The sequence below is a fragment of the Mustela lutreola genome, chromosome 10 (assembly GCF_030435805.1).
Source record: "Mustela lutreola isolate mMusLut2 chromosome 10, mMusLut2.pri, whole genome shotgun sequence".
Classification (NCBI taxonomy): Eukaryota; Metazoa; Chordata; class Mammalia; order Carnivora; family Mustelidae; genus Mustela; species Mustela lutreola.
Genome location: NC_081299.1, coordinates 100,556,669 through 100,583,528, shown reverse-complemented (window position 1 = coordinate 100,583,528; position 26,860 = coordinate 100,556,669). Strand labels below are relative to the sequence as shown.

Genomic DNA, 26,860 nt, shown 5'->3' with positions numbered 1-26,860 from the left:
AGGGGAACCCACCTACACTGTTGGTGGGAATGCAGGCTGGAGCAGCCACTCTGGAAAACAGCAAAGAAGTACATCAAGAAGTTGAAAATAGACCTACCCTACAACCCAGCAATTGCAGTACTATATATTTACCCAAAGATACAAATGCAGTGATCTGATGGGCTACCTGCACCCCAGTGTTTATAGCAGCAATGTCCAATAACCAAACTATGGAAAGAGCCCAGATGTCCATCAACAGATGAATGGATAAAGATGTGGGGTGTGTGTGTGTGTGTGTGTGTGTGTGTATGTGTGAGAGAGAGAGAGAGAGAATGAGAGAGAGAGAGAGAGAGAGAGAGAAAGAGAGAGGGAGGGAGATGGAATATTATGCAGCCATCAAAAAGGGGAATCTTGCCATTTGCAATGATGTGGACAGAATGAGAGTATTATACTAAGCCAAATAAGTCAATCAGAGATAAGACAATTATCACATGATCTCACTCTAGTGGAATTTATGAAACAAAACAGAGGATCATTAGGGAAGAGAGGAAAATATAAAACAAGATAAAATCAAAGAGGGAGACAAACCATAAGAGACTCTAAATCACAGGAAACAAACTGAGGGTTGCTTGAGGGGAAGGAGGTGGGGGGATGGGGCAACTGGGTGATGGGCATTAAGGAAGGCACGTGATGTAATGAGCACTCCATATTATACTAGACTAATAAATCACTGACCTCAATCTCTGAAACCAGTAATACAGTTTATGTTAATTAAGTGAATTTAAATTTTTTTTTAAAAGAAATATGGATGCTTTTGGTTTCTTTATTGAATTAAATTACTAATGTAATATCCCACAGCCTGTTTTCAACCTAGCAGAGAATATAGAACTGAAGAGTTCAGAATGCCCAAATGACTCCCCATCTCACTCGGAGGAGAAGTCCTTTAAGAGGCTATAAATCTTTACAAGTGATGAACCTCTAAGACTTCTATGCCTCACTCTCTCCTTTCTTTCTTTTCCAACAACTACTTAGCCCTACTAATTGTTTTAGTTGTTTTCTAACAATGTCAGTTATGCTTTTGCGCTTTGCTTCAGTGGCTTTTCGTCTGCTGTTCCTTTCAACAAAATGCTCTTAGAAAAAGGTTCTCTCTTCTCCTTCAGGAGAAGCCATTCTCATGGCCCTCTCCTACCTCTTTCAGGTCCCTATACAAATGTAAACCTTGCACATACTCGCTGACCATCTTCTTTGAAATTAAAGCCTCCTGATCCCCTTCCATGCTCTACTTCTCTCCTTACTGATTCTCAGTAACAGTGCATGTGCATGTATGTGGGCTCTCACATATCTACTCTGTTCATTGCCTGTTGCGTGCCTGAGATTTGTAATAAACAAGTAACTATCTTATTTCTCTTCCATACCAACTTCATATCCCCAAAATACTTGACATTAACATGCAAAGGTTTTAAGACTTTTAAGATATTCTACAGAAAGGTTGGGATGATAACAATGATGATAATGACACACATATCTATTAACTGTTGTTGTTAATTGTCTCACAACAACCCAATGAGATAAATATCATTACTCCCATTTTACAGAGTAGGAAACTGAGGTTTAACACAAGTAAGTTAATTTGCCCAAGGTCACATAACCAGTCAATGGTAAGCCTGAATTTAATCCTAGACAGTCTAGCTCCAGAGTCCATGTTCTTGCTTGACAATTTCACTAATTAGATAAAGACAGAGATTACTGACATCTTGATATAGACACAAATGTAAACAAAGACATTCCTACACCTCTCATTAATCTTACTTTTTGTAGTCAACAATTAAATACCTCAAGTATTTGACTAATTCACTGCACATCTCTTTGTCCTGTATCTTACATCCCCCCCCCCTTTTGAATGATAGTTTGACTAATATAACAGTCTGAGTTGGCAGTTATTTTATCTTAGCGATCTAAAGATATCACCCCAGCATCTTCAGGTGTCTACTGCTACTGGACACTCTGCTGTCAGCTGTCATCCTTCTGTAAGCAATCAGCCCTTTCTCTTTAGAAGCCTTAGTATTTCCTCCTTATTCTTGATATCTTTTCAAATATTGATTCTCTATCCTTTATTCCATTAAACTCGTCTAACACTTCTAAACATTCTTTGAAACCTCTCATTATTTTATATCTCTCAACTCTTTTTCTTAATTTCTCTTTTTGACTCTCTACATTGCATTCTGGATGAATTTTCATCATCACCATGAACATCCTTAAAGGCTAGACAGGTGTTCATCAGAATCAAGGGAAGGTTACTACCAAATTGCAGGTTAACATATTCGTACACACCTCTCCCTCAAAATGAGCCTGCAAACAGTATCTAAACTCATAATGAAATGTAAGAATTATTCTATTTGCAAACTAACAAGTTAGCATACTACATTTTCATGAATACCCATAGAGTCATAAGTATCTCTGACTAGTGGGTCAGAGACCAGAGGACTATTTTATTCATGGCAAAGTATCAGCCAAAGATTTAAGTTAATCTACACTGTCTGTACTTGCCCCACCTGCACCCCCACCTAAATCTCAGGAGAGATGATTCGAAGAGTCCGTGGTGGATTCCTGTACACATGATGGGTTGTGTTGCAGAAAAAGAACACTGAGCTTAGAGAATCTCTTTTACAGTAAGTGAAAGCAAGCCCATTTGAGGACCTTAATTCATCCCTGTAAGCATAACCCTAAAGACCTAAGTAAAGAGCAGTCAAGGCCTTGTACCCCTGGTATTCCTGGCAGAAGTGTGCAGGGACACAGGCACTATGGTGTTTTGCTTTCCTAACCCTTCAGATCAGCAGCAGCTCTGCCTTCCTGTAGCAGCAGCTAAATCCACTTTTTTCTGATGCTAGCAGAACCAGCTTCATGACCTTGCCCTCATTGGAAAGACAGCAGCAAGAGCACGAACGTGCCAGCACATTTTCGTCAGAGGTCTGAATTTCAGCACTGCTTAGCCCTTCCTCTTACAGTTTCTAACATTTAGTCATTGAAAACTCATCCCCATGTTCCCTCAACCCTGTAGCAGGCACCTCCATGATATTTCAGAATATTCTTTTTAATCTAGCACTTACCTAGGTGACTTTGTGCCTAGTTAATAATCTGTATATTAAATTCTCTCTGTTCAAATATTGGCATGGTTTGTCTCTTAACTGGATCCTAATGGATAAAAAAAAAATCATCCATATTTTGTTATATATTTAAAAAGAAGGAAAATAAAAATAAGAAAAATGAAAATTTTTAAAATCATACACAGCTCCTATATTCTGAACCAAATAGTATTATGATGGATTTCCATCCTTCTTACTCTAAGAACATACAATTGCTAAGTAGATTTTTATTCAGTCTTTTCTTGCTACTAACATAATAACATAAGTAACTTTGCAATTTTCACAAAACTGTCCAATTTATTGTATCCATTTCCTCTCCTCCCATTCATTCCTCATCCTATTCCAACATGGCTTCTGTACCCCTCATTTCATTGAACTGCATCTTGCTAATGATTAGTCACACACTTGAGCACAGATCACTATGATGAGGGAGCAGAAGGCTGGCAAAGGAGGACAAAGCAAAAGCTGGCATCTTGCACCCCCTCTCCACCGGCTCCCCTGGGTAATATGTGTGGCATTCCTCAGACACCCCTGGCTGCCCTAAAAGAAAAACAAATAGTTAATTTGCAGGGATCACAATCCTGCAAGATAGGAGTCTCCCTTGGTTTACAAATGTCCTACTGATTTACAACAAAGAAGCTATCTTATCAATAGCCCAACTTCCAGAGACAAGTAACTCAGTTCCTCAAGCCCTAACATCATCCTCCTCCATAAAACTGAAGGAGGCTGGGGGAGGAGTCAAGATGGCGGAGAAGTAGCAAGCTGAGACTGCTTCAGCTAGCCGGAGATCAGCTAGATAGCTTATCTAAAGATTGCAAACACCTGAAAATCCATCGGCAGATCGAAGAGAAGAAGAACAGCAATTCTGGAAACAGAAAAACAACCACTTTCTGAAAGGTAGGACCGGCGGAGAAGTGAATCCAAAGCGACGGGAAGATAGACCCCGGGGGGAGGGGCCGGCTCCCGGCAAGTGGCGGAGCAACGGCGCACAAAATCAGGACTTTTAAAAGTCTGCTCCGCTGAGGGACATCGCTCCAGAGGCTAAACCGGGGCGAAACCCACGCGGGGTCAGCGTGGCCTCAGGTCCCGCAGGGTCACAGAAGGATCGGGGGTGTCTGAGTGTCGCAGAGCTTGCGGGTATTGGAACGGGAAAGCCGGCTACAGAGACAGAGCCGACAGTAAGCTCGCAGCTCGGTGTTACCTTGAACCGGTCGCAGGCTCGGTGAGCTCGGAGCGCGGCCGGAGGTCAGGCAGACGGGAGTAACTGGGCGCTGTTCTCTGAGGGCGCACTGAGGAGTGGGGCCCTGGGCTCTCGGCTCCTCCGGGCCGGAGACCAGGAGGCCGCCATTTGTATACCCGTCCTCTGGAACTCTACGGAAAGCGCTCAGGGAACAAAAGCTCCTGAAAGCAAACCCGAGCGGATTACTCACCCCGGCCCCGGGTAAGGGCGGTGTAATTCCGCCTGGGGCAAAGACACTTGAGAATCACTACACCAGGCCCCTCCCCCAGAAGATCAACAAGAAATCCAGCCGAGACCAAGTTCACCTACCAAGGAGTGCGGTTTCAATACCAAGGAGAGCAGCAGAATTCCAGAGGAGGAGAAAGCCAAACACGGAACTCATGGCTTTTTTCCTGGGATTTTTTTTAGTCTTGCAGTTAATTTGATTTTTTCTTTTTCATTTTTTTTTTTTTCTCGCCTTCGGGTAAAATTTTTTTTTTTTTTAACTGTTACCTTTTTCTTTTTTAACGATTTTTTACTAGTTTATCTAATATATATATTTTTTCTTTTTTACATTTTTCTTAGGTGTTTTCTTTTTTTAAAAATTCTTTTCTTTTCTTTTCTTTTCTTTTTTCTTTTCTTTTTGTTTTTTTTTCTTTCTTCCTTTTTGAACCTCTTTTTATCCCCTTTCTCCCCACTCACGATTTTGGATCTCTTCTAATTTGGTTAAAGCATATTTTCCTGGGGTTGTTGCCACCCTTTTAGTATTTTTCTTGCCCCTTCATTTACTCTTATCTGGACAAAATGACAAGACATAAAAATTCAACACAAAAAAAAGAACAAGAGGCAGTACCGAAGGCTAGGGACCTAATCAATACAGACATCGGTAATATGTCAGATCTAGAGTTCAGAATGACAATTCTCAAGGTTCTAGCCGGGCTCGAAAAAGGCATGGAAGATATTAGAGAAACCCTCTCGAGAGATATAAAAGCCCTTTCTGGAGAAATAAAAGAACTAAAATCTAACCAAGGTGAAATCAAAAAAGCTATTAATGAGGTGCAATCAAAAATGGAGGCTCTCACTGCTAGGATAAATGAGGCAGAAGAAAGAATTAGTGATATAGAAGACCAAATGACAGAGAATAAAGAAGCTGAGCAAAAGAGGGACAAACAGCTACTGGACCACGAGGGGAGAATTCGAGAGATAAGTGATACCATAAGACGAAACAACATTAGAATAATTGGGATTCCAGAAGAAGAAGAAAGTGAGAGGGGAGCAGAAGGTATACTGGAGAGAATTATTGGGGAGAATTTCCCCAATATGGCAAAGGGAACGAGCATCAAAATTCAGGAGGTTGAGAGAACGCCCCTCAAAATCAATAAGAATAGGCCCACACCCCGTCACCTAATAGTAAAATTTACAAGTCTCAATGACAAAGAGAAAATCCTAAAAGCAGCCCGGGAAAAGAAGTCTGTAACATACAATGGTAAAAATATTAGATTGGCAGCTGACTTATCCACAGAGACCTGGCAGGCCAGAAAGAGCTGGCATGATATTTTCAGAGCACTAAACGAGAAAAACATGCAGCCAAGAATACTATATCCAGCTAGGCTATCATTGAAAATAGAAGGAGAGATTAAAAGCTTCCAGGACAAACAACAACTGAAAGAATTTGCAAATACCAAACCAGCTCTACAGGAAATATTGAAAGGGGTCCTCTAAGCAAAGAGAGAGCCTACAAGTGGTAGATCAGAAAGGAACAGAGACCAAATACAGTAACAGTCACCTTACAGGCAATACAATGGCACTAAATTCATATCTCTCAATAGTTACCCTGAATGTTAATGGGCTAAATGCCCCTGTCAAAAGACACAGGGTATCAGAATGGATAAAAAAACAAAGCCCATCTATATGTTGCCTCCAAGAAACACATTTTAAGCTCGAAGACACCTCCAGATTTAAAGTGAGGGGGTGGAAAAGAATTTACCATGCTAATGGACATCAGAAGAAAGCAGGAGTGGCAATCCTTATATCAGATCAATTAGATTTTAAGCCAAAGACTATAATAAGAGATGAGGAAGGACACTATATCATACTCAAAGGGTCTGTCCAACAAGAAGATTTAACAATTTTAAATATCTATGCCCCCAATGTGGGAGCAGCCAACTATATAAACCAATTAATAACAAAATCAAAGAAACACATCAACAATAATACAATAATAGTAGGGGACTTTAACACTCCCCTCACTGAAATGGACAGGTCATCCAAGCAAAAGATCAGCAAGGAAATAAAGGCCTTAAACGACACACTGGACCAGATGGACATCACAGATATATTCAGAACATTTCATCCCAAAGCAACAGAATACACATTCTTCTCTAGTGCACATGGAACATTCTCCAGAATAGATCACATCCTCGGTCCTAAATCAGGACTCAACCGGTATCAAAAGATTGGGATCATTCCCTGCATATTTTCAGACCACAATGCTCTAAAGCTAGAACTCAATCACAAAAGGAAGTTTGGAAAGAACCCAAATACATGGAGACTAAACAGTATCCTTCTAAAGAATGAATGGGTCAACCGGGAAATTAAAGAAGAATTGAAAAAAATCATGGAAACAAATGATAATGAAAATACAACGGTTCAAAATCTGTGGGACACAACAAAGGCAGTCCTGAGAGGAAAATATATAGCAGTACAAGCCTTTCTCAAGAAACAAGAAAGGTCTCAGGTACACAACCTAACCCTACACCTAAAGGAGCTGGAGAAAGAACAAGAAAGAAACCCTAAGCCCAGCAGGAGAAGAGAAATCATAAAGATCAGAGCAGAAATCAATGAAATAGAAACCAAAAAAACAATAGAACAAATCAACGAAACTAGGAGCTGGTTCTTTGAAAGAATTAATAAAATTGATAAACCCCTGGCCCGACTTATCAAAAAGAAAAGAGAAAGGACCCAAATAAATAAAATCATGAATGAAAGAGGAGAGATCACAACTAACACCAAAGAAATACAAACTATTATAAGAACATACTATGAGCAACTCTACGGCAATAAATTTGACAATCTGGAAGAAATGGATGCATTCCTAGAAACATATAAACTACCACAACTGAGCCAGGAAGAAATAGAAAGCCTGAACAGACCCATAACCAGTAAGGAGATTGAAACAGTCATTAAAAATCTCCAAACAAACAAAAGCCCAGGGCCAGACGGCTTCCCGGGGGAATTCTACCAAACATTTAAAGAAGAACTAATTCCTATTCTCCTGAAACTGTTCCAAAAAATAGAAATGGAAGGAAAACTTCCAAACTCATTTTATGAGGCCAGCATCACCTTGATCCCAAAACCAGACAAGGATCCCACCAAAAAAGAGAGCTATAGACCGATATCCTTGATGAACACAGATGCGAAAATACTCAACAAAATACTAGCCAATAGGATTCAACAGTACATTAAAAGGATTATTCACCACGACCAAGTGGGATTTATTCCAGGGCTGCAAGGTTGGTTTAACATCCGCAAATCAGTCAATGTGATACAACACATCAATAAAAGAAAGAACAAGAACCATATGATACTCTCAATAGATGCTGAAAAAGCATTTGACAAAGTACAACATCCCTTCCTGATCAAAACTCTTCAAAGTGTAGGGATAGAGGGCGCATACCTCAATATCATCAAAGCCATCTATGAAAAACCCACCGCAAATATCATTCTCAATGGAGAAAAACTGAAAGCTTTTCCGCTAAGGTCAGGAACACGGCAGGGATGTCCATTATCACCACTGCTATTCAACATCGTACTAGAGGTCCTAGCCTCAGCAATCAGACAACAAAAGGAAATTAAAGGCATCCAAATCGGCAAAGAAGAAGTCAAATTATCACTCTTCGCAGATGATATGATACTATATGTGGAAAACCCAAAAGACTCCACTCCAAAACTGCTAGAACTTATACAGGAATTCAGTAAAAGTGTCAGGATATAAAATCAATGCACAGAAATCAGTTGCATTTCTCTACACCAACAGCAAGACAGAAGAAAGAGATATTAAGGAGTCAATCCCATTTACAATTGCATCCAAAACCATAAGATACCTAGGAATAAACCTAACCAAAGAGACACAGAATCTATACTCAGAAAACTATAAAGTACTCATGAAAGAAATTGAGGAAGACACAAAGAAATGGAAAAATGTGCCATGCTCCTGGATTGGAAGAATAAATATTGTGAAAATGTCTATGCTACCTAAAGCAATATACACATTTAATGCAATTCCTATCAAAGTACCATCCATCTTTTTCAAAGAAATGGAACAAATAATGCTAAAATTTATATGGAACCAGAAAAGACCTCGAATAGCCAAAGGGATATTGAAAAAGAAAGCCAACGTTGGTGGCATCACAATTCCGGACTTCAGGCTCTATTACAAAGCTGTCATCATCAAGACAGCATGGTACTGGCACAAAAACAGACACATAGATCAATGGAACAGAATAGAGAGCCCAGAAATAGACCCTCAAATCTATGGTCAACTAATCTTCGACAAAGCAGGAAAGAATGTCCAATGGAAAAAAGACAGCCTTTTCAATAAATGGTGCTGGGAAAATTGGACAGCCACATGCAGAAAAATGAAATTGGACCATTTCCTTACACCACACACAAAAATAGACTCAAAATGGATGAAGGACCTCAATGTACGAAAGGAATCCATCAAAATCCTTGAGGAGAACACGGGCAGCAACCTCTTCGACCTCTGCCGCAGCAACATCTTCCTAGGAACAACGCAAAAGGCAAGGGAAGCAAGGGAAAAAATGAACTACTGGGATTTCATCAAGATCAAAAGCTTTTGCACAGCAAAGGAAACAGTTAACAAAATCAAAAGACAACTGACAGAATGGGAGAAGATATTTGCAAACGACATATCAGATAAAGGACTAGTGTCCAGAATCTATAAAGAACTTAGCAAACTCAACACCCAAAGAACAAATAATCCAATCAAGAAATGGGCAGAGGACATGAACAGACATTTCTGCAAAGAAGACATCCAGATGGCCAACAGACACATGAAAAAGTGCTCCATATCACTCGGCATCAGGGAAATACAAATCAAAACCACAATGAGATATCACCTCACACCAGTCAGAATGGCTAAAATCAACAAGTCAGGAAATGACAGATGCTGGCGAGGATGCGGAGAAAGGGGAACCCTCCTACACTGTTGGTGGGAATGCAAGCTGGTGCAGCCACTCTGGAAAACAGCATGGAGGTTCCTCAAAATGTTGAAAATAGAACTGCCCTATGACCCAGCAATTGCACTACTGGGTATTTACCCTAAAGATACAAATGTAGTGATCCAAAGGAGCACATGCACCCGAATGTTTATAGCAGCAATGTCCACAATAGCCAAACTATGGAAAGAACCTAGATGTCCATCAACAGATGAATGGATCAAGAAGATGTGGTATATATACACAATGGAATACTATGCAGCCATCAAAAGAAATGAAATCTTGCCATTTGCAACAACATGGATGGAACTAGAGCGTATCATGCTTAGCGAAATAAGTCAAGCAGAGAAAGACAACTATCATATGATCTCCCTGATATGAGGAAGTGGTGATGCAACATGGAGGCTTAAGTGGGTAGAAGAAGAATAAATGAAACAAGATGGGATTGGGAGGGAGACAAACCATAAGTGACTCTTAATCTCACAAAACAAACTGAGGGTTGCCGGGGGGAGGGGGTGGGGAGAAGGGGGTGGGATTATGGACATTGGGGAGGGTATGTGATTTGGTGAGTGCTGTGAAGTGTGTAAACCTGGTGATTCACAGACCTGTACCCCTGGGGATAAAAATATATGTTTATAAAAAATAAAAAAATTATAAAAAAAAAAAAAAAGAGAAAAGAAAAAAAAAAAAAAAAACTGAAGGAGGCTGAGGCGGAAGAAAATGGAAATAAAGTTAAACCTAAATCTCACCAACAAGGATGCTTGATAGAAGAAATGTGACATTCCACCAGGAAACTCCCAATTATCTCCATGTTGGTGCCTCATCAGAGGGAAGAACGGCCTTGGCTTGACGATAACCAGGCCTCCAATATCCTTATAGTCTTCTTTACCCTGATAGTCCTTCTGAACACCCCCTTTGTCCTCACCTACTGCCCAGTCCACCCCTACCCTGCCTTTAAAAACTTTGTCTATAATCTGGTTCGGAGTCCATGTCCCTACTCCACTCTGTCGGGTATACTTGGGCCCAAGTTTAAGCTTGTCAAATAAACCCTCGTGTGACTGCATTGGTGTTGGCTCCTTGGTGGTCTCTCGGACGCAAAAACTCGGGTATAACAATTACTGACCAGTTCCTTCTTAAAATACTTCCCTCCCTTGTGTTCAGTAACCCCACAATCTCCCTACCTCCTTCACTGACTCATCTTCCTTATATCTGACCTTCAATGCTGTGTTCCTCCAGGCTTGATTCCAACCTCTTCCTAGCTTCCTATCCTACATTGTCTCCCTGAGCAACTTCACATGTGCTTGCTTTCAACTATCAGGTACACAGCAGCTGACTCCCACATTTATATTTCACATCAAGACTTCTCCAAAAAGCACCAGCTCCGTTACATCTGTTTACTACCTACTTCCACATAAATATAGCAAAATCCCCTCAAACTCAAAATACTTATAATGAATTGATGATCTTCCACTCCTAATCCAATGTTCTTAAAGCGCTCAATTTCTAATACTGTCCTGTCATCAGTACCAAAACCCTGAAACTAGAGATGGAACCAAGTCCTCCTTCTGACTCATAACCCCTTACAAAGTATCACCCAATCCTTTGGAATTTACCTCCCAAATCTCCTGAAATCCTTTAATCTCTCATTTCTACAACCATCTGCATCCAAGCTGCCATTTTTCTTGCCCCAAATACTGAAATGGCTAACTAACTAAATGAACAGAATATATACACACACACATGCAAGCAGGCACACACACCCTCCACGCTACAACTATAGGTCTATAATTTGCTTTTGTCATTGAATATATCAAGCATATTTTTCCTAGATAAAATATATCAAACTTAGGTTCACAGTTGTATAAGTGAGAAATGAATTAATTTATACAAACATTCCACTCTAGATGAATATTCAGTTCTTCTCAAATATTGGCTACTAAAAACACTATTGCAAAAAAATATCTTTCTAAATATTTCTTAAGTATCCATGTTGTTACTTTTAGATAATATATCCCTAGAGGCAGGTTACCGGGTCAAAGAGAATTTTACATATTAAATGTTTTCTTGACACCACCAAATTATTTTCCAAAAGGTTGTCTCATTTGTATTCCCTCCAACAGCTTATCACACATTTGTTAAAATTTAAACTACACATTTAATTACATCCTATTTAAAGTGAATGCACTTTATTGTATGTAAATTAGCCTAAGCAGAGTTGCTTAAAATAACCTTTGAGCTGGGCCTTGAAGTTCTTTATCAGACAGAGAATGTGGAAGGGTCTATTTTAGGCAGAAAATTATGGTAGAGGTCTATAAACATGCAGGAAATAAATGTGGTCTAAATACAGTTTCGTGTATGCAGAATTTTGAGCCTCTCCTCTGTGGATCCCTCCTATACTGGATTTCACTTCTAATTTCTAGCTTCTGTGTTAGCTCCAAACTCTGTCTTCTGATCTGAAAAACCAACAATCATAACTATAATCAACAACTATGATTGGTTCTGGTTATAACTTTAAACATGTAAGAATGTGTACAGATGTAGCGATGAACTCACACATTTAATAGGAAAATGTTGGAGTGCATTTAAAAATGTTATCTGAGGGGTACCTGGGTGGCTCAGTCATTAAGTGTCTGCAGTGCCTGCAGCTCAGGTCAGGATTCTGGGGTCCTGGGATAGAGTCCCACTTTCAGGCTCCCTGTTTAGCAGGGAGACTGCATCTCCCCTGCCCACTCCCTGTGCTTGTGTTCCCTCTCACACTGGGTCTCTCTCTGTCAAATTAATAAAATCATAAACAAATATGTATATAAATGGGTGTGTGTGTGTGTGTGTGTGTGTGTGTATAAAAATGTTATCTGAAGTCAGTAAAGCAGTAAAGCTTCTTCTGCCCAATTTCCGGCACACCTCTAGAGAATGAAGAGGTAGAACCGTCAATGGAAATAGCAGCAATTTTTGGAGCAGTGTCAGGTTTTCCAAAAATAAAATGAAAATTAGTGCAGTAAGGGCAATAATAACTGATACTTAAACCAGGAAATATCTGGGTCAAAAAGACTACTCTATTTGTCTTAGAAAATATACCTGAACTTATTCAGAAACAATCTTACACTACAGGTAACAGAGTACATTTATGTTTAGTAAAGAAAGATTTTGTTGTTGTTGCTTTTACTTTTTTTTATTATCTGTAAAACATGTATTAAATTCCACATAACCATTTCTCTATTTTATCTGACAGATTTCAGATGCAGTTATCCACACAAATTATGTTATTATCTTACTAAGGAAGGGTTATCACTTTGATAACCATTTAAAAAACTCGACAATCCTGTAACAGAAATGTCATGTATTAGAGATTAACATCAAGTAAATATAATAAATCATCAGGATATTTTTAACTTGTAAATATTTAATATAAATAGCCTTGTTCTGAGCAAATAAAATGATAAAATTTCACATTTATTTTATTAATAAATCAATAGGCGAGAGGAACATTTTGTTAGGATGGCATGTAACCCTCATCTGGTTTCCTGTACCAGAAAACAGAATGCATGTAAAATGTTCTTTATTCTATCTACAAACTACCTTAATATAAAAAAGGCAATCTGCCAAGTTATAAATTAGAGTTAATTTCCTGGCTTATGTGGAGATGTAGAAATTTACTGTATATCCTCTATTATAATAATGTCATATTCAAATTATTTTTCCATGTTTAATTTATTTTTAGCAGATCTGAGATTTATTATTGGCTTCCCAGAACAGATATGGATCACATATTTCAACATAAAATGATAAAAAAGAAAAGTAAAAAAGGTCAGCACAATTCTACTGTATGAGAAAGTCAGAAAAGTAAAAGATGTTCTCTTTATACTTCTTACCTGAGTAAACTAAATTCTAAGAAATTAATTTATGATATCTATTTTTAAATAAGTTAAAAGAAAATGAAATGATGAAACCAGAGAGGGAGACAAACCATAAGAGATTCTTCATCAGAGGAAACAAACTGAGGGTTGCTGGAGGGGAGAGGATGAAGGAATGGGGTACTGGGTGATGGACATCGGGGAAGGTATGCCTTGTAATGAGCACTGGGTTTTATGTGAGACTGATGAATCACATCTGTACCCATGAAACACGTAATATATTATATGTTAATTAATTGAATTTAAATTTAAAAATAAATAAATAAAAGGATTCACCCATTTGAAACACTGAGTATTTACCATATTGGAAAAAGTCAAAAGAGGAAGAAAGGTAAAGTAGTATCTGTTGAGTCAGGTACTGTGTTAGCCACTTTTACATAACTTGATCCTTACAACTCTCAAGTGAACGCTCCTATTTTCATAGAGGAAGAAACTTATAGAGATATATAGCTTGCCAAATACCATTATGAAAAGGAGGCAGAGTAAGAACCCAAGCCTCTAAACTCCAAAGCATATGTGCTTCCCTCCACTTCAAAATGTTTATTCTTGAAGTATGATGCATAAGAACAGCAAAAATGGAAATACTGGTGACATTATATACTTTATCAGCATTTTAATGTTTTCCTAAGACAGTAATTTCAAAATTTCAAAAAACCAAAATTTCAACATTTTGTTTCCAACTTCAGATAGGGAGTCTAATGTGAAACAGCCAAGGCCACACATCTCTTTCATAAGCTGTTCATAATTAACTTTGAATCATGTGCCTTTTGGTATGAAAACTAATCAAGTTTGTCAACTACACCCAAAAAATTTAGTACTTCCTCAACATAGCCAGACAGGCATGAAAGTAGGAAAAAAAGAATGCTTTCCTTTCTCAAGGACAACTTGTAATGTCTAATCTGGAAATAAATCTGAAACTGAAGACATCAAAATAGTTCCATTTCCTCCCTCCTTTCACTATTTAATATTTCAATCCAGAAGCTCCAAAAGTCAGGGGTCTGTGCCCAGAGAGTATGCGTAGAGAGGGCATAAGACTGTCTGGAGAGGGCCTAAGACCAACACGAGGAAGGTGAAGCCAGCCGGACAAAGGGGACTAAAATCCCAGAGAGGTCCATGTGAAGAAGATGCACTGACCAAGGCTGCAACCTGGTGAGGGCAGGAAAGTGGTTTCATAGAGTAGAAGGAATAGTAGTGAGCAGATTTCACACTGCCACAAAAGAGAAATATGAAAAGGCAGAAAGCCAGAATAAACCTTATGGTGTTGGGCTGAAATCAGAGCTATTAGTATGAACTCATGGCTGCCGATATTTAGAGATAAATTAGAAAAGAGTATGGACATAAAGGTTAAGAAGCATGGAGTAACAACAGTCCATGCCTGTGGGGAGGCAAAGTGGGAAAAGACCCTTCCTGAGGAACAGGAACACAGGAAATGCCTGAAGTGGAGGGAAGAGACAGAATGTCAACAAAAACTTGCCTGCCAGGTGCACTCTAATTACAAGGTGATGTTAGAGGAATTTGAAACTAGTGGTACATGGGGGGCAATCTCAGCAGTAAAAAACCAAAACCTGGTTCAACTCCAGACTAAACTGACACTGACACTAACAGCACAGGCATAAACAGTATCAACCCCAGTCTTTACTGTCCTATACTTGATATTTGGCATTCAGTCAAAAATTATGAAATACCTAAGAAAGCAAAAAAAAAAACCACTTTCTAGAGAAAAAGCAAGTGGCAAACCAAGCTCGGTGAGATTAAAACAATCTGAGAATTTAAAATGATTTTGATTAACATGGTAAAAGACCTCATTAGTGGATAAAGTGGAAAACATGAAGACAATGAGAAATTGTAGCAGAGAAATAGGAATTATTAAAAGTCAAATGAATACTAGAAATAATTTTTCAGAAATCAAAGAAACTGAGAAAGAGAAAGTCTTCAACGGGCTTAATTAAAAGTAGATTCAATGGAACAAACAAAAAAATAAATAAATCCGTGAACTCAAAGACAGGTCTCTAAAAAGTACCCAAACTGAAACAGCAGGAATGAAAAGCGTGGGTGGGGTAAAAAAGAGCAGTGAATTCAAGAGCGAAGAGACGGTTTCCAACAATCTAATGCATGTGTGATTGGGGTTCCAGAAGAAAAGGCAGAAAAAATATGTTAAAAGATAGTAACAACTTTTCAAATATAAAGCTACCAAACCATCCACCTAAGAAGCTCAGAGAACCTCAAGCAAGATAATTAAGTCCTACTTGCCCCTCCAAATGCAAAAAAGTAAAACCACTGAGATTCCTCACATGAAATAAAATATGAACCAATTATCTTAAAGACAGCCAAAGGAGCGGGAAAGACACATTACATATAGAGGAACAAGAATTAATGCACACTTCTCAAACTATGCATACCTTAAGCTAATGCAGTAACCTCTTTAAAGTGTTAAAAGGGGGATGTCTGTGTGGCTCAGTCGGTTAATCCGCTGCCTTTGACTCAGGCCACGATCCCAGGGTCCTGGGATCAAGTCCCACATAACGGCTCCTTGCCTCGAAAGGAGCCTGCTTCTCTCTCTGCCTCTGCCTGCCACTCTGCCTGCCTATATGCTCGCTCGCTCACTCTCTCTCTCTCTGACAAATAAATAAATAATGTTTTAAAAAATTAAAATAGAGTATTAAAAGGAAAAGTACAAAGTTATCTTTCAAAACTGAAGAAGGAAGTTTTAGACCAACAGAAACTTTGAGAATCTACAACCAAGAGACCTGCACTATAGAAAAAGTTAAAGTGAGCTCTTCACACAAAAGGAATACATACCAGATAGAAGCTTAAATCAACAGAAAAATGAAGACCAACAAAAATGACTGAAAGATAAAAAGGTGTATTTTTTCTTATTTTGAATAGCTCTAAATAATAACTGACCACCTAAAGCAAAAATAGCTAGTAGCAAAGCCCTATGGACCTGTAATGTAAGAAATGTACAGTAACAAAAAAACAGCACAAAAGAAGACTGATAAGAATTAAGAATACACAGCTGTAAAGTTTTCACAGTACAAGCAAAGCAGCATAATACTGACTCATGGTAGAACCAGGATGAATTAAGATACACAGTAAACAAAAAGAGCAACCACTGAAAAAAAATATATTGAGAATAAATAATAAGTCTGTCATGGAGATAAAACAATCACAAAAATAATATAAAATTAGGCAGGAAAAAAAGAGGAATGAGGAACAGATGGGACAAATAGAAAACAGCTAACAATGTGGTAGATTTAATGCAACTCTATCAATAGCTTTACTGAATGTAAAGGGTCTAAACACACAAATTAAAAAGATTATCAAGCTTTCTTCAGGAAATCCAACTTTAAATATTAAAACATTTAGGTTAAAAGATATACCAGGCAAATACTACATAAAAGAAAGCCAGAGTAATTATGGCAGTATCACACAAACTAGATTTAAGAACAGAGAATGTGATGAGGGCACCTGGGTGGCTCAGTTGGTTAAGTGTCTAACTTCAGTTAAGCATCTGCCTTTGGCTCAGGTCATGATCTCAAGGTCATGGGATTGAGCCCTGTGTCCAGCTCCCTGCTCAGCAGGGAGGGGAGTCAGCTTCTCCCTCTCCCTCTACCTCCCCCCTCTTGTGTGCTTGTGCAGGTATGCATGCTTACTCTGTCTCCGTCTCTCTCTCTCTCAAATTTAAAAAAAAAAAAAAAAAAAAGAAGAAGAAGAATAATAACAGAGAATGTGACCAAGGATAGAGAAAAACTGTAAAACAATAAAAGGATCAGCCAAGAAGACCTAACAATCCTAAGTGTACACATATCTAAAAATAGGCCTCCAAAATACATACAGACTCCTCACCTAGTATTTGACAGACCAAATAGACACAAAATTAGTAAAATTACAGAAGATCTGAGCAAACACTATTATCTACTTTGACTTAATTGATATTTTAACAAAACCACAGCAGAATACACATTCTTTTCAAGCACACATTCTTTTTAAAATAGATCATAAAACAAACCTCAACAGTTCAGTAGAACTGTTCTCTAATCACTGCCTACCAAAAACTTAAAACTAAAAATAACAGAAAAATCTGTGAAATATTTGAAAATTTAAAATGTATTTCTGGGATACCTGGGTGGCTCAAGTTGGTTAAACATCCAACTCCTGATTTCATCTCAGGTCTTAATCTCAGGATTGTGAGTTCAAGTCCCATACCGGGTGTGAAGGCTACTTAAAAAAAAAAAAAAAAAAAAAAAAATATATATATATATATATATATATATATATATATATATAAAATACATATACTTCAAAATAACTCAGGAATCAAAGAGAAAGAAAAAAAATCAGAAAATATTTTGAACTAAAGGAAAATGAAAATATACCAAAATTCATAGGATGCAGCAAAAGAAGGGCCAAGAAGCAACTTTATAACACTGTTCTTTTTTAAAAGGTGTCATACTAATGATCTAAGCTCCAAACCTAAGAAACTAAAATAGAAAAAAAGGAACAAACGGAAGGAAGTAAATAAGTATAAAAGGAGAAATGAAACTGAATGCACAAAAATAGAAAGAAATCAATAAAACCAAAACAAATTATCTGAAAAAAACAAAAATACCAATATACCTATATCCAGACTGACAAAAAGAGAAAATGAAATAGGGCACATTACAAACGATCCTACAGGTATGAAAACAATAAGGGAATATTACAAAATCTTTATGTCAACAGTTTACACAACCTAGGAAAAAACAGGCAAATCCCTAGAAATACACAAGCTACAAAAACTACAAAATCCACTCAAGAAGACATAAACTGAAAAGTACTATATCTACCAAAGAAATTAAACAGCTTTAAAACTCAGTTGAAAAAAACAGAAACAAAAAGCTCTACAACCACATGACTTCGAAGGGTATTCTACCAACAATTAATGAAGAAATAATACCAATTATACAAAAACTTATCTAGTAAAAGGAAAAAAAAAAAGAAGAAATACTTCCAACTCATGAAGTCAGCATTACTCTTATAAAACACAGGTGAAGACATTAAAATTACATAAAGACCTGGAGCACCTGGGTGGCTCAATGGGTTAAAGCCTCTGCCTTCAGCTAAGGTCATGATCCCAGGGTCCTGGGATCAAGTCCCACATTGGGCTATCTGCTCAGCAGGGAGCCTGCTTCCCTTCCTCTCTCTCAAATAAATAAAAAAAAAAAAAAAAAAAAAAAAAAAAACTACATATAGACCTATATGCCACATGAATATAAATGCAAAAAAATTCTCAACAATGTATTATCAAATCAATCCTAGCAGCAATATAAAAAGGATAATACCCCATGATTAAGTGGGAGTCAGGTTTCTTCCTGAAAATGCAAGGTTGGTTTGACATTCAAAAATCAACCAATATAATCTGCAAATCAACAGAGAAAGAAAAAACATCATATATAATCTTATTAAATACAACAAAAACATCTGACAACATTCAACATCCATCCACAATAAATAAAAAAAAATCTCAGCAAACTAGGAATGGAAAGGGACTTCTTCAAGAGGATAAAGGGCATCTACAAAAAACCTATGGCTTAACAGGGAGCCCGGGTGGGTCAGTGGGTTAAGCTTCAGACTCTTGATTTCAGCTCAGGTCATGATCTCAGGGTGATGACTGAGCCCTGCATCAGCCTCATGCTGGCGTAGAGCCTCCTTAAGATTCTCTCTCCCTTTCCCTCACCACCCAACTCCTACCTATCCTGTGCACACATGTGCAGGTATGTTCTGTCTAAAAGGAAAAAAAAAAAAAAAAGAACCAAAAAGCCTATGACTAACACATGTAAGAGTGAAAGACTAAATTTTTTCCTATAAGATCAGGAAACATAGAAGGATGTAAGGCAAGACAAAGTAATAAAATAACTACACATAGGGGGCATAGAAGGTGGCTCATTTGTTAAGCATCTGCCTTCAGCTCAGGTCATGATCCCAGACTCCTGGGATCCAGCCGCATCGGGCCTCCCCGCTCAGTGAGAATCCTGCTTCTCCCTCTCCCACTCCCCCTGCTTGTATTCCCCTCTCTCTCGGTCTCTCTCTGTCAAATAAATAAAATCTTTAACTGAAAACAAACAAACGAAAAAACCTACATAAATAAAATTGTTCTCCATACAGAGAAATGAAACTATTCACTGATGACATGATCATTTATAAAAGAAAATCTCAAAGAATCTATTAAAACCTATTTAAAAGGAACTAGAGGGGCGCCTGGGTGGCTAGTGGGTTAAGCCTCTGCCTTAGGCCCAGGTCATGATTTCAGGGTCCTGGGATCGAGCCCCACATCAGTCTCTCCTCAGCAGGGAGCCTGCTTCCCCCTCTCTCTCTGCCTGGCTCTGTGCCTACTTGTGATCTCTCTCTGTCAAATAAATAAATAAAATTAAAAAAAATAAAAGCAACTAGAATCTCAGAGTACAGGTCAATATAAAAATCAACCGTATATTGCATAATGTGAACGCTACTCTTAATATCACTGAAATGTAATGGTAAATGAAAAACTTTGTTATGTACATTTTATAATATTTTTTTAAATGACAGCATCAGGAAGTTATTCAGTGATAAACAAGATGTACTAAGCCAGCTGAGAATTTAAGCCTTACTTAAACTTTCTTTTAAAGTTTAAATATATATATTTATATATACCAGCAATAAACAATTAGAAATTGAAATTAAAAATACGACTTATAATAGGACCAGAAAGTATGAAATATGTATAAATCTACCAAAATATGTAAAATATCTATATGCTAAAACTAGAAACGCCAAGAGAGAAAATTAAAGAACTAAGTAAATGGGTAGGTATGTCATGTTCATGGTTTGGAAGGGTCCATATTTGTTAAGAAACCAATTTTCTCTAAAGTCATCTATGGATCCAAGGTAATCCCAATAAAAATCCCAGTAGAATATTCTGTAGAGATCAACAAACTGATTCTAAAATAGAAAATAAAATAAATGGAATAGCCAAGACAATTTTGGAAAGGAACAAAGTTGGAAGACTCGTACAACCTGATTTCAAGACTTTCCTTCCATAAAGCCACAATAATGAACAGTGTGTGTAGTTCACTCTGTTTAGAGTGTAGTTCACTCACACAGTGTGGCAAAAGGACAGACATAAACAGCAAGGTTAGAGGTCAACTAATACATATATGGTCAAGTGATTTCAATAAAAATGCAGTCAGTTAAACAGAGAAAAGAAAGGCTTTTCAACAAATGTTGTTAGAATTTTTTAATATCCAGAAGGAAAGAGAACAAGCTTAACCTATACTTCACAGCATATACAGAATACAACTCAAAATGATTACAGACTTAAAGTAAAAATAAACCTTAATATTTTAGAAGAAAACATAAAAGAACATTTTTGTGACCTTGGATTAAGCAAACATTTCCTAAATACTAACAACAAAGAAATTCATCTTTACAACACATAAAACAAAAGATGAGTTTCATAAATTTACAAAGAGCTCTTATAATCATTTAGACCAACAAACCAGTCAAATATAGAAATTCCTCAGGAAACAAACAGAAATGACTTATAGCCTCTTCCTTTAGTTTCTCTTTCTCCCACTCTCCAAATCCATCCTTTAAACCCACCTGAGAGGTAAAAAGGGATTTCCCACACCCACTTCCCCATCACAGCAAGTCTCAAATCAATCAATTGTATTACATACCCTAAGACTTCCAGAAAGGAGAATTCAGAGTTGTTGCTGTGTTTTTTTTTTAAATTTATAGCAAAAAATCTCATCTGATTTCCAAACAGGCAGTTTTCATAATTAATTTTTGGTCTTAGGAGGATCCATATTAATTCTTCCTGATTCATTCCTAATTCTGATTTTATTAATCGCCCCCCCACCTTGTTTCAACTGTGTAATTAATTGCAGCGGCAAAATCCTGGAGGACAGCTCCCGCAAAGGAGAAGTGGTATATACACAGACAGAATCTGTGATGAATTTATGTTTTATTAAAATTCTCAAAATGGAAAAATCATTATTCCCAAGGACAGTTCTACCTGAAGCATCCAGTTCTCTCAGCAAATCTTTATAAGAGTTCAATTATTAAACAATTAAGAAAAACAATATGCTGTTAGGGAAATCTTTCATTTTATTAAAGTCCATTCAGAGCCCCTTCCCCCCCAAAGTGTTTCACTTGAGTGGCTCACCTCTTCTCCTGAAAGGTAATAAGCGGCAAGCAGGCCTCCAATAAATCGAATGTTGACTTCAAACACAGACACCTCTGAATTCTGTGAAGACATGTTGAAAATATTCACATATACATAAAACTTCCGAATTTTCCAAATATTTTCAGTATTTCCTATGTTTCTCACAAACACCCTGCAGAGAATGTTTTCCTCCATTTTCCACACCTTCATTTCTCATGCAACTGCAATCTCATTCACCATTTATTAATGTTACTGAAACTCCTGTATTATGCCACCACAAGCTCCTACTAACTAAAATCATTTTTATGTATATTACCTATCATTGTGAAATTGTCAATATATTTGATGCTCTTGACTATTTTCTCTTTATGAAACCCTCCACTTCTTGAATTCTGGAACAGCAAGTGTCTCTGTTGGGTCCTTTTTCTTCTGTTCTAGTTACTACAGCATACTGTCCCATTTTTACTTATACTTCTCATGAATCTAAAAAATTTTTCCTCGTATATATAAAAATTTAATAAATGTTAAAGAGGGATCAAAAATGATAGGATGATTGGGGCGCCTGGGTGGCTCAGTGGGTTAAGCCACTGCCTTCGGCTCAGGTCATGATCTCAGGGTCCTGGGATCGAGTCCCGCATCGGGCTCTCTGCTCAGCAGGGAGCCTGCTTCCTCCTCTCTCTCTCTCTCTCTCTGCCTGCCTCTCTGCCTACTTGTGATCTCTCTCTGTCAAATAAATAAATAAAATCTTTAAAAAAAAAATGATAGGATGATGGATTACTCAATTAATAATGTTGAGAAAATGGACTCCTAGGTTAGAAATAAATTTGAATACTCATTTCAGATAGCTCTTTCTCTCAAAATGAAGTCCAAATAATTTAGAAATAAATGCAGAGAAAATTACTATAAAAAAGTAGAAGAAAGTGTAGACAATATATATAAATTTCCTTGACAAAACAGTACTTTATAATCATTAAATCAAGCATACTGACAACAAATGATGATAGAAAGACTTGAATTTCCCCAAAATGAGAATACCTATAAGGAAAAACAATTATGAACAAAATTAAAAGGCAAACAAAAAAAAAAAAGGGAAATTTGGCACAAATATAGCAGTACTAATAACCTTAGCATATAAAGTTTATATGCTTGTATTTAGATAAAGATACAGATATTGCTGAGAAAAATTCTAATACATGGAAAGAAAAGTAGAAGTGGAAAAGAACATGACCAAAAGAATCCACAAGATATATACAACTGACTAGTATAAAGGTAACACTCATAACTAATTTTTTAACAAAATTTAAAAGGAAATATATATTATCCAGAAGTCTTTCTAACATTCACAGGCAGAACACATAATTTGCTAACCCAAAAGTGTGTATCTGATATAGAATTTTCACAATGGAATTTTTTAATTTAAATTCAACTAGCCAACATACGGTACATCATTAGTTTCAGATAGTGCTCAATACTTTATCAGTTATGTATAACACCCAGTGCTCATCACATCACATGCCCTTCTTCTGCCCATCACCCAGTTACCCCATCACCCTACCTGCCTCCCCTCCAGCAACTCTATTTGTTTCCTATAGTTAAAGAGTTTTTCATGGTTTACCTCCCTCTCTGATTACTTCCCGGAATTTTTTAGTAACACATCTATCATCTCATCCCATCCACGACAGCAAAATGCTTTATATCACTTCATATATTCCCAACATATAGTATATTGCAGGGCACAGAACATTCACTAAATACAGAGAGGCCACGAAAGAGGGAGAGAGAGCAGGCCTCTATCACTCACCTAAATAACCCTCTAATCAGTTTCCCTGATTTCAGCCTTACTCTCCTCCTTACACTCCATTTATGCAGCACCCTGTAGGCAGAGTGAACCTCTTGCATTTTAAGTCAGGTTAGGTTACTGTTGTGTGTAAACTTTTACAATGATTTCTGGTTACACTCAGAACAAAATAACTGTAAGACCCAATGTAATCAGATTCCCCACTACCTGTCTGACATCATCCCCTAACAAGAGAAGTCCTCTCAACTTACTTTATTATCACCAAATGGGTCTACTTGCTGTTCTAGAATTACCGAACTCATTCCTGTATGTCAGTCTTACTCTTAACCTACAGGTCTCTGAATAGGAAGCTTTTCCAAACACACCATACAAAATAATGAAGTCAGTCCTCATCACTAATCTCTCTTAACCTGCATTATTTCCCCAATTAACACTTACCACCATTTAATTACATATAATTCTTTATTTGTAAAATTCAGAACTTCCCTCACAAGAGAGGTAATATAAGAGTTCTAGAGGGAGAGAAGGGACAAAACAGAAGACAGGCATTATTCAAAGGAATAGTGATGGTGAATCTTCCAAAACTGATTGGGGGGGGATAGATTAAAACAAGGGGAAAACAAGATAGATTACTTGTGAAAAATTAGATTGACAGCATGATGTCCAATAGTGTAAAAGGAAAAGGAAGACAATGGAACTATACCTTTCAAAGCTTAAGAGAAAATAACCAACCTCCAATCCTATACTCAACTATAATATCCAGTATGAGAGAGCCTTATATCCACATGGCTTCCACTGGGTCTCTTCTCAGAGACGTCACCGTAGCAGAGAGTCCTTCACTGGCCACCCCATGTAAAATGGCAACCACGTGCTCCAATCCTACCTGCTCTTCTTTACAGTTCTTCACAGCATTTATCACCACCTAAACTATATATGAGTTGAAGATTTATTTACTGTTTTCCTCCCAAAATTAGAGTAAAAACTCAAGAAGAAATAAGACTGTTTTGCTCATTACTGTATCCACAAAAGCCAGAACAGTGCCTTTCCCAGAGGAGGCATTCAATAAATTTATTTATTTATTCCTTCATTCAGTCATCCATTCATTCATTAATCTGGAAGTTTCAAATACAAGGTGGAACCAGCTAGACAACAATTACACATAAGACAAGAGGGAGATGAGCTAAATTAAAGCATTCTAAGAGACTTATGTTCTTCAGAAACTGATTAATTTTAAACTTAAACAGTATAAATATAAAATTTTAAGGATAACCCCAGAACGAATGAAAATGACAAGTATAAAAGTCAATGTAAAAGAGGGCAAACAAGACACAAAATAACTTCATCTAAAATAAAGGAAGCAGAAAATAAAAACAATGAAAGTACAATAATAACATAGGTTGAAAAACAAAGATGGAAGGTCCAGCTCCAAATATATGTTACCATAACAAATGTAAACATTCCAAACTTGACAGTTAAAAGACTCCAAAACTGGATAAAAATAACAAAATCCAGAAATACATTACATGCAAAATATACAGCTAAAATATATGACACAGAAAGGCTAAAAGTAAAGGGATGGTAAATGATTGTGCTGATTATTAAGCTCTTTTTTCCTCAGATTTTCAAATCTATCCTTCTATAGTCTACTTGGTAAACTGGAACTGGACTCTACAAATGTGTGTCTCATTAGCCAGCTGGCTCCCTTATGGGCCATGCCAACGGGAGGTTTTACAAAGATAATACAAGGCTGGAGGAAGGAGAAAGGACTTATTCCTTCCAATTTACTTCTGGTTTCTGACAGTGTCAAACCAGTCATGGTTCTTTGCCCTGGCAGTGGCAGTTGGTTCCACATTACAATTCCGCTGCCACACACATACATTCTCCAAATCAGCCTCACTGTGGCCCACCAGCTAGGGACCCTCTCCTCGGAGGTCTGAGTCCCAGCTCTAAAAAAGCCCTTTTAAGAGCTCCGAAATACTAGCAGCAGAGTTCCAAATTACTAAATTTTTGTAATCCCCACTTCTTCCCACTGTTCTGACAGTCCCAGGGAGGTAGATATTTACTATAGTTACTCCCTCTTGTAATACCACAATGTTCTCTTTCTGCCTTTTCAGTTCCCTGTTATTTGGTTAACAATTCTAAACATTAAATCCTCTAATTAAAATAAATGGCACGTACAGTTCTGGTTCCTGATTGAGTGAACTGATACAATGATATATCAGCGGATGGATTATTAGGCCTAATAAAGCTGACATGTTAATGGACAGGAGTATTTGAGACTCTACAGACGCCAATTCTCTGCAAATTAATCTGTAAATTGAACGCGATCCTCATCAAAATGTCAACAGTACTCCAGAGCTTACAGGAACAAAGAGTTGAGAACTGCTAAGACAATTTCCTAGTAGAACAAAATTGGGTATCAAGCTTCCTATAAAAATATGTAGTTAAGACAGTTTGGTATTAATGTAAGCACGGAGGGAAAAAGTGAACAGAAAAGAATCAGCTCAAATGACTAATGTGGCATGTACAAATAGCAGGGAAATAAATGGCTAGGATCAACTAATACTTGTCTATCTCACCCTAAATCAATTTCATATGGATTAAAGTCCTAAATGCAAAAGCCAAGCTTTAAAACACTCAGAATGAAATATAGGACTGTATCTTCAATAAGAGTAGGGATTTCTTAAAATCAAAGCACATCCTATAAGGACCACATAGCCAAAGGCGGTGGGGCAGGGGAGAAAACAACTATTTCTCAGCCATCCTTTACACTAAGGCTGGGCTGTAAGACTCTGAGCCACTCAACAGTACACAAGCAAAACTGGGGTAACCGATACCTGTAAAGTAATATAGGAGAGTCATGTATCTTTCCCTTTCCTGAAACTGGAAGGTTTATCCACCTTATATTAAGGAACCAGCTTGGACCGTGAGGCTGGAGCTATACACTGGAGTTGGCAGAGCAACAAGACGAAGGATCCCAGACCCTTGAGGAACCAGGAGCTACCCAAGCCAATCCTAAACTGCTCATTCTGCACTTAGTTTACACGAAAGGGAAATAAACATGTATCTTGTTTAAGCTATTTTATATTAGATTTTCTGTCACTTACAGAAAAATCTAAATCTAACTGATAATAAAAATTATTCTAAATGATATATGTCCAAAACGCTAGAATGATATAAATAATCCATTTTCATGTGGGTAGCATCAGGAAAGCATGAGAGAAGAAATAATTATGGATTTAAATCACAACGTGAGTGATGCAGTCTGCCAAAGAGAAAAACACACAAGGAAAGAGCGACTTCTGACCACAGCAAGAAAGAACAGCAAGCACAGATATCATCAGAGATGATAATGAATATGACAAAATAGCCCATACAACTTGTGGGTGAA

At 37.5% G+C, this 26,860-nt stretch overlaps 1 protein-coding gene across 2 annotated transcripts in view; it reads right to left on the bottom strand.

Moving 5' to 3' along the window:
• MAN1A2 (mannosidase alpha class 1A member 2) overlaps nt 1-26,860 on the bottom strand; it is a 195,967-nt gene that overhangs the window by 96,377 nt on the left and 72,730 nt on the right. For both annotated transcript variants that reach the window (XM_059137472.1, XM_059137471.1), the window contains exon 5: nt 21,672-21,752. In XM_059137472.1, coding sequence (XP_058993455.1) covers nt 21,672-21,752 — 81 coding nt within the window. The remainder of the gene's footprint in view (nt 1-21,671; nt 21,753-26,860) is intronic.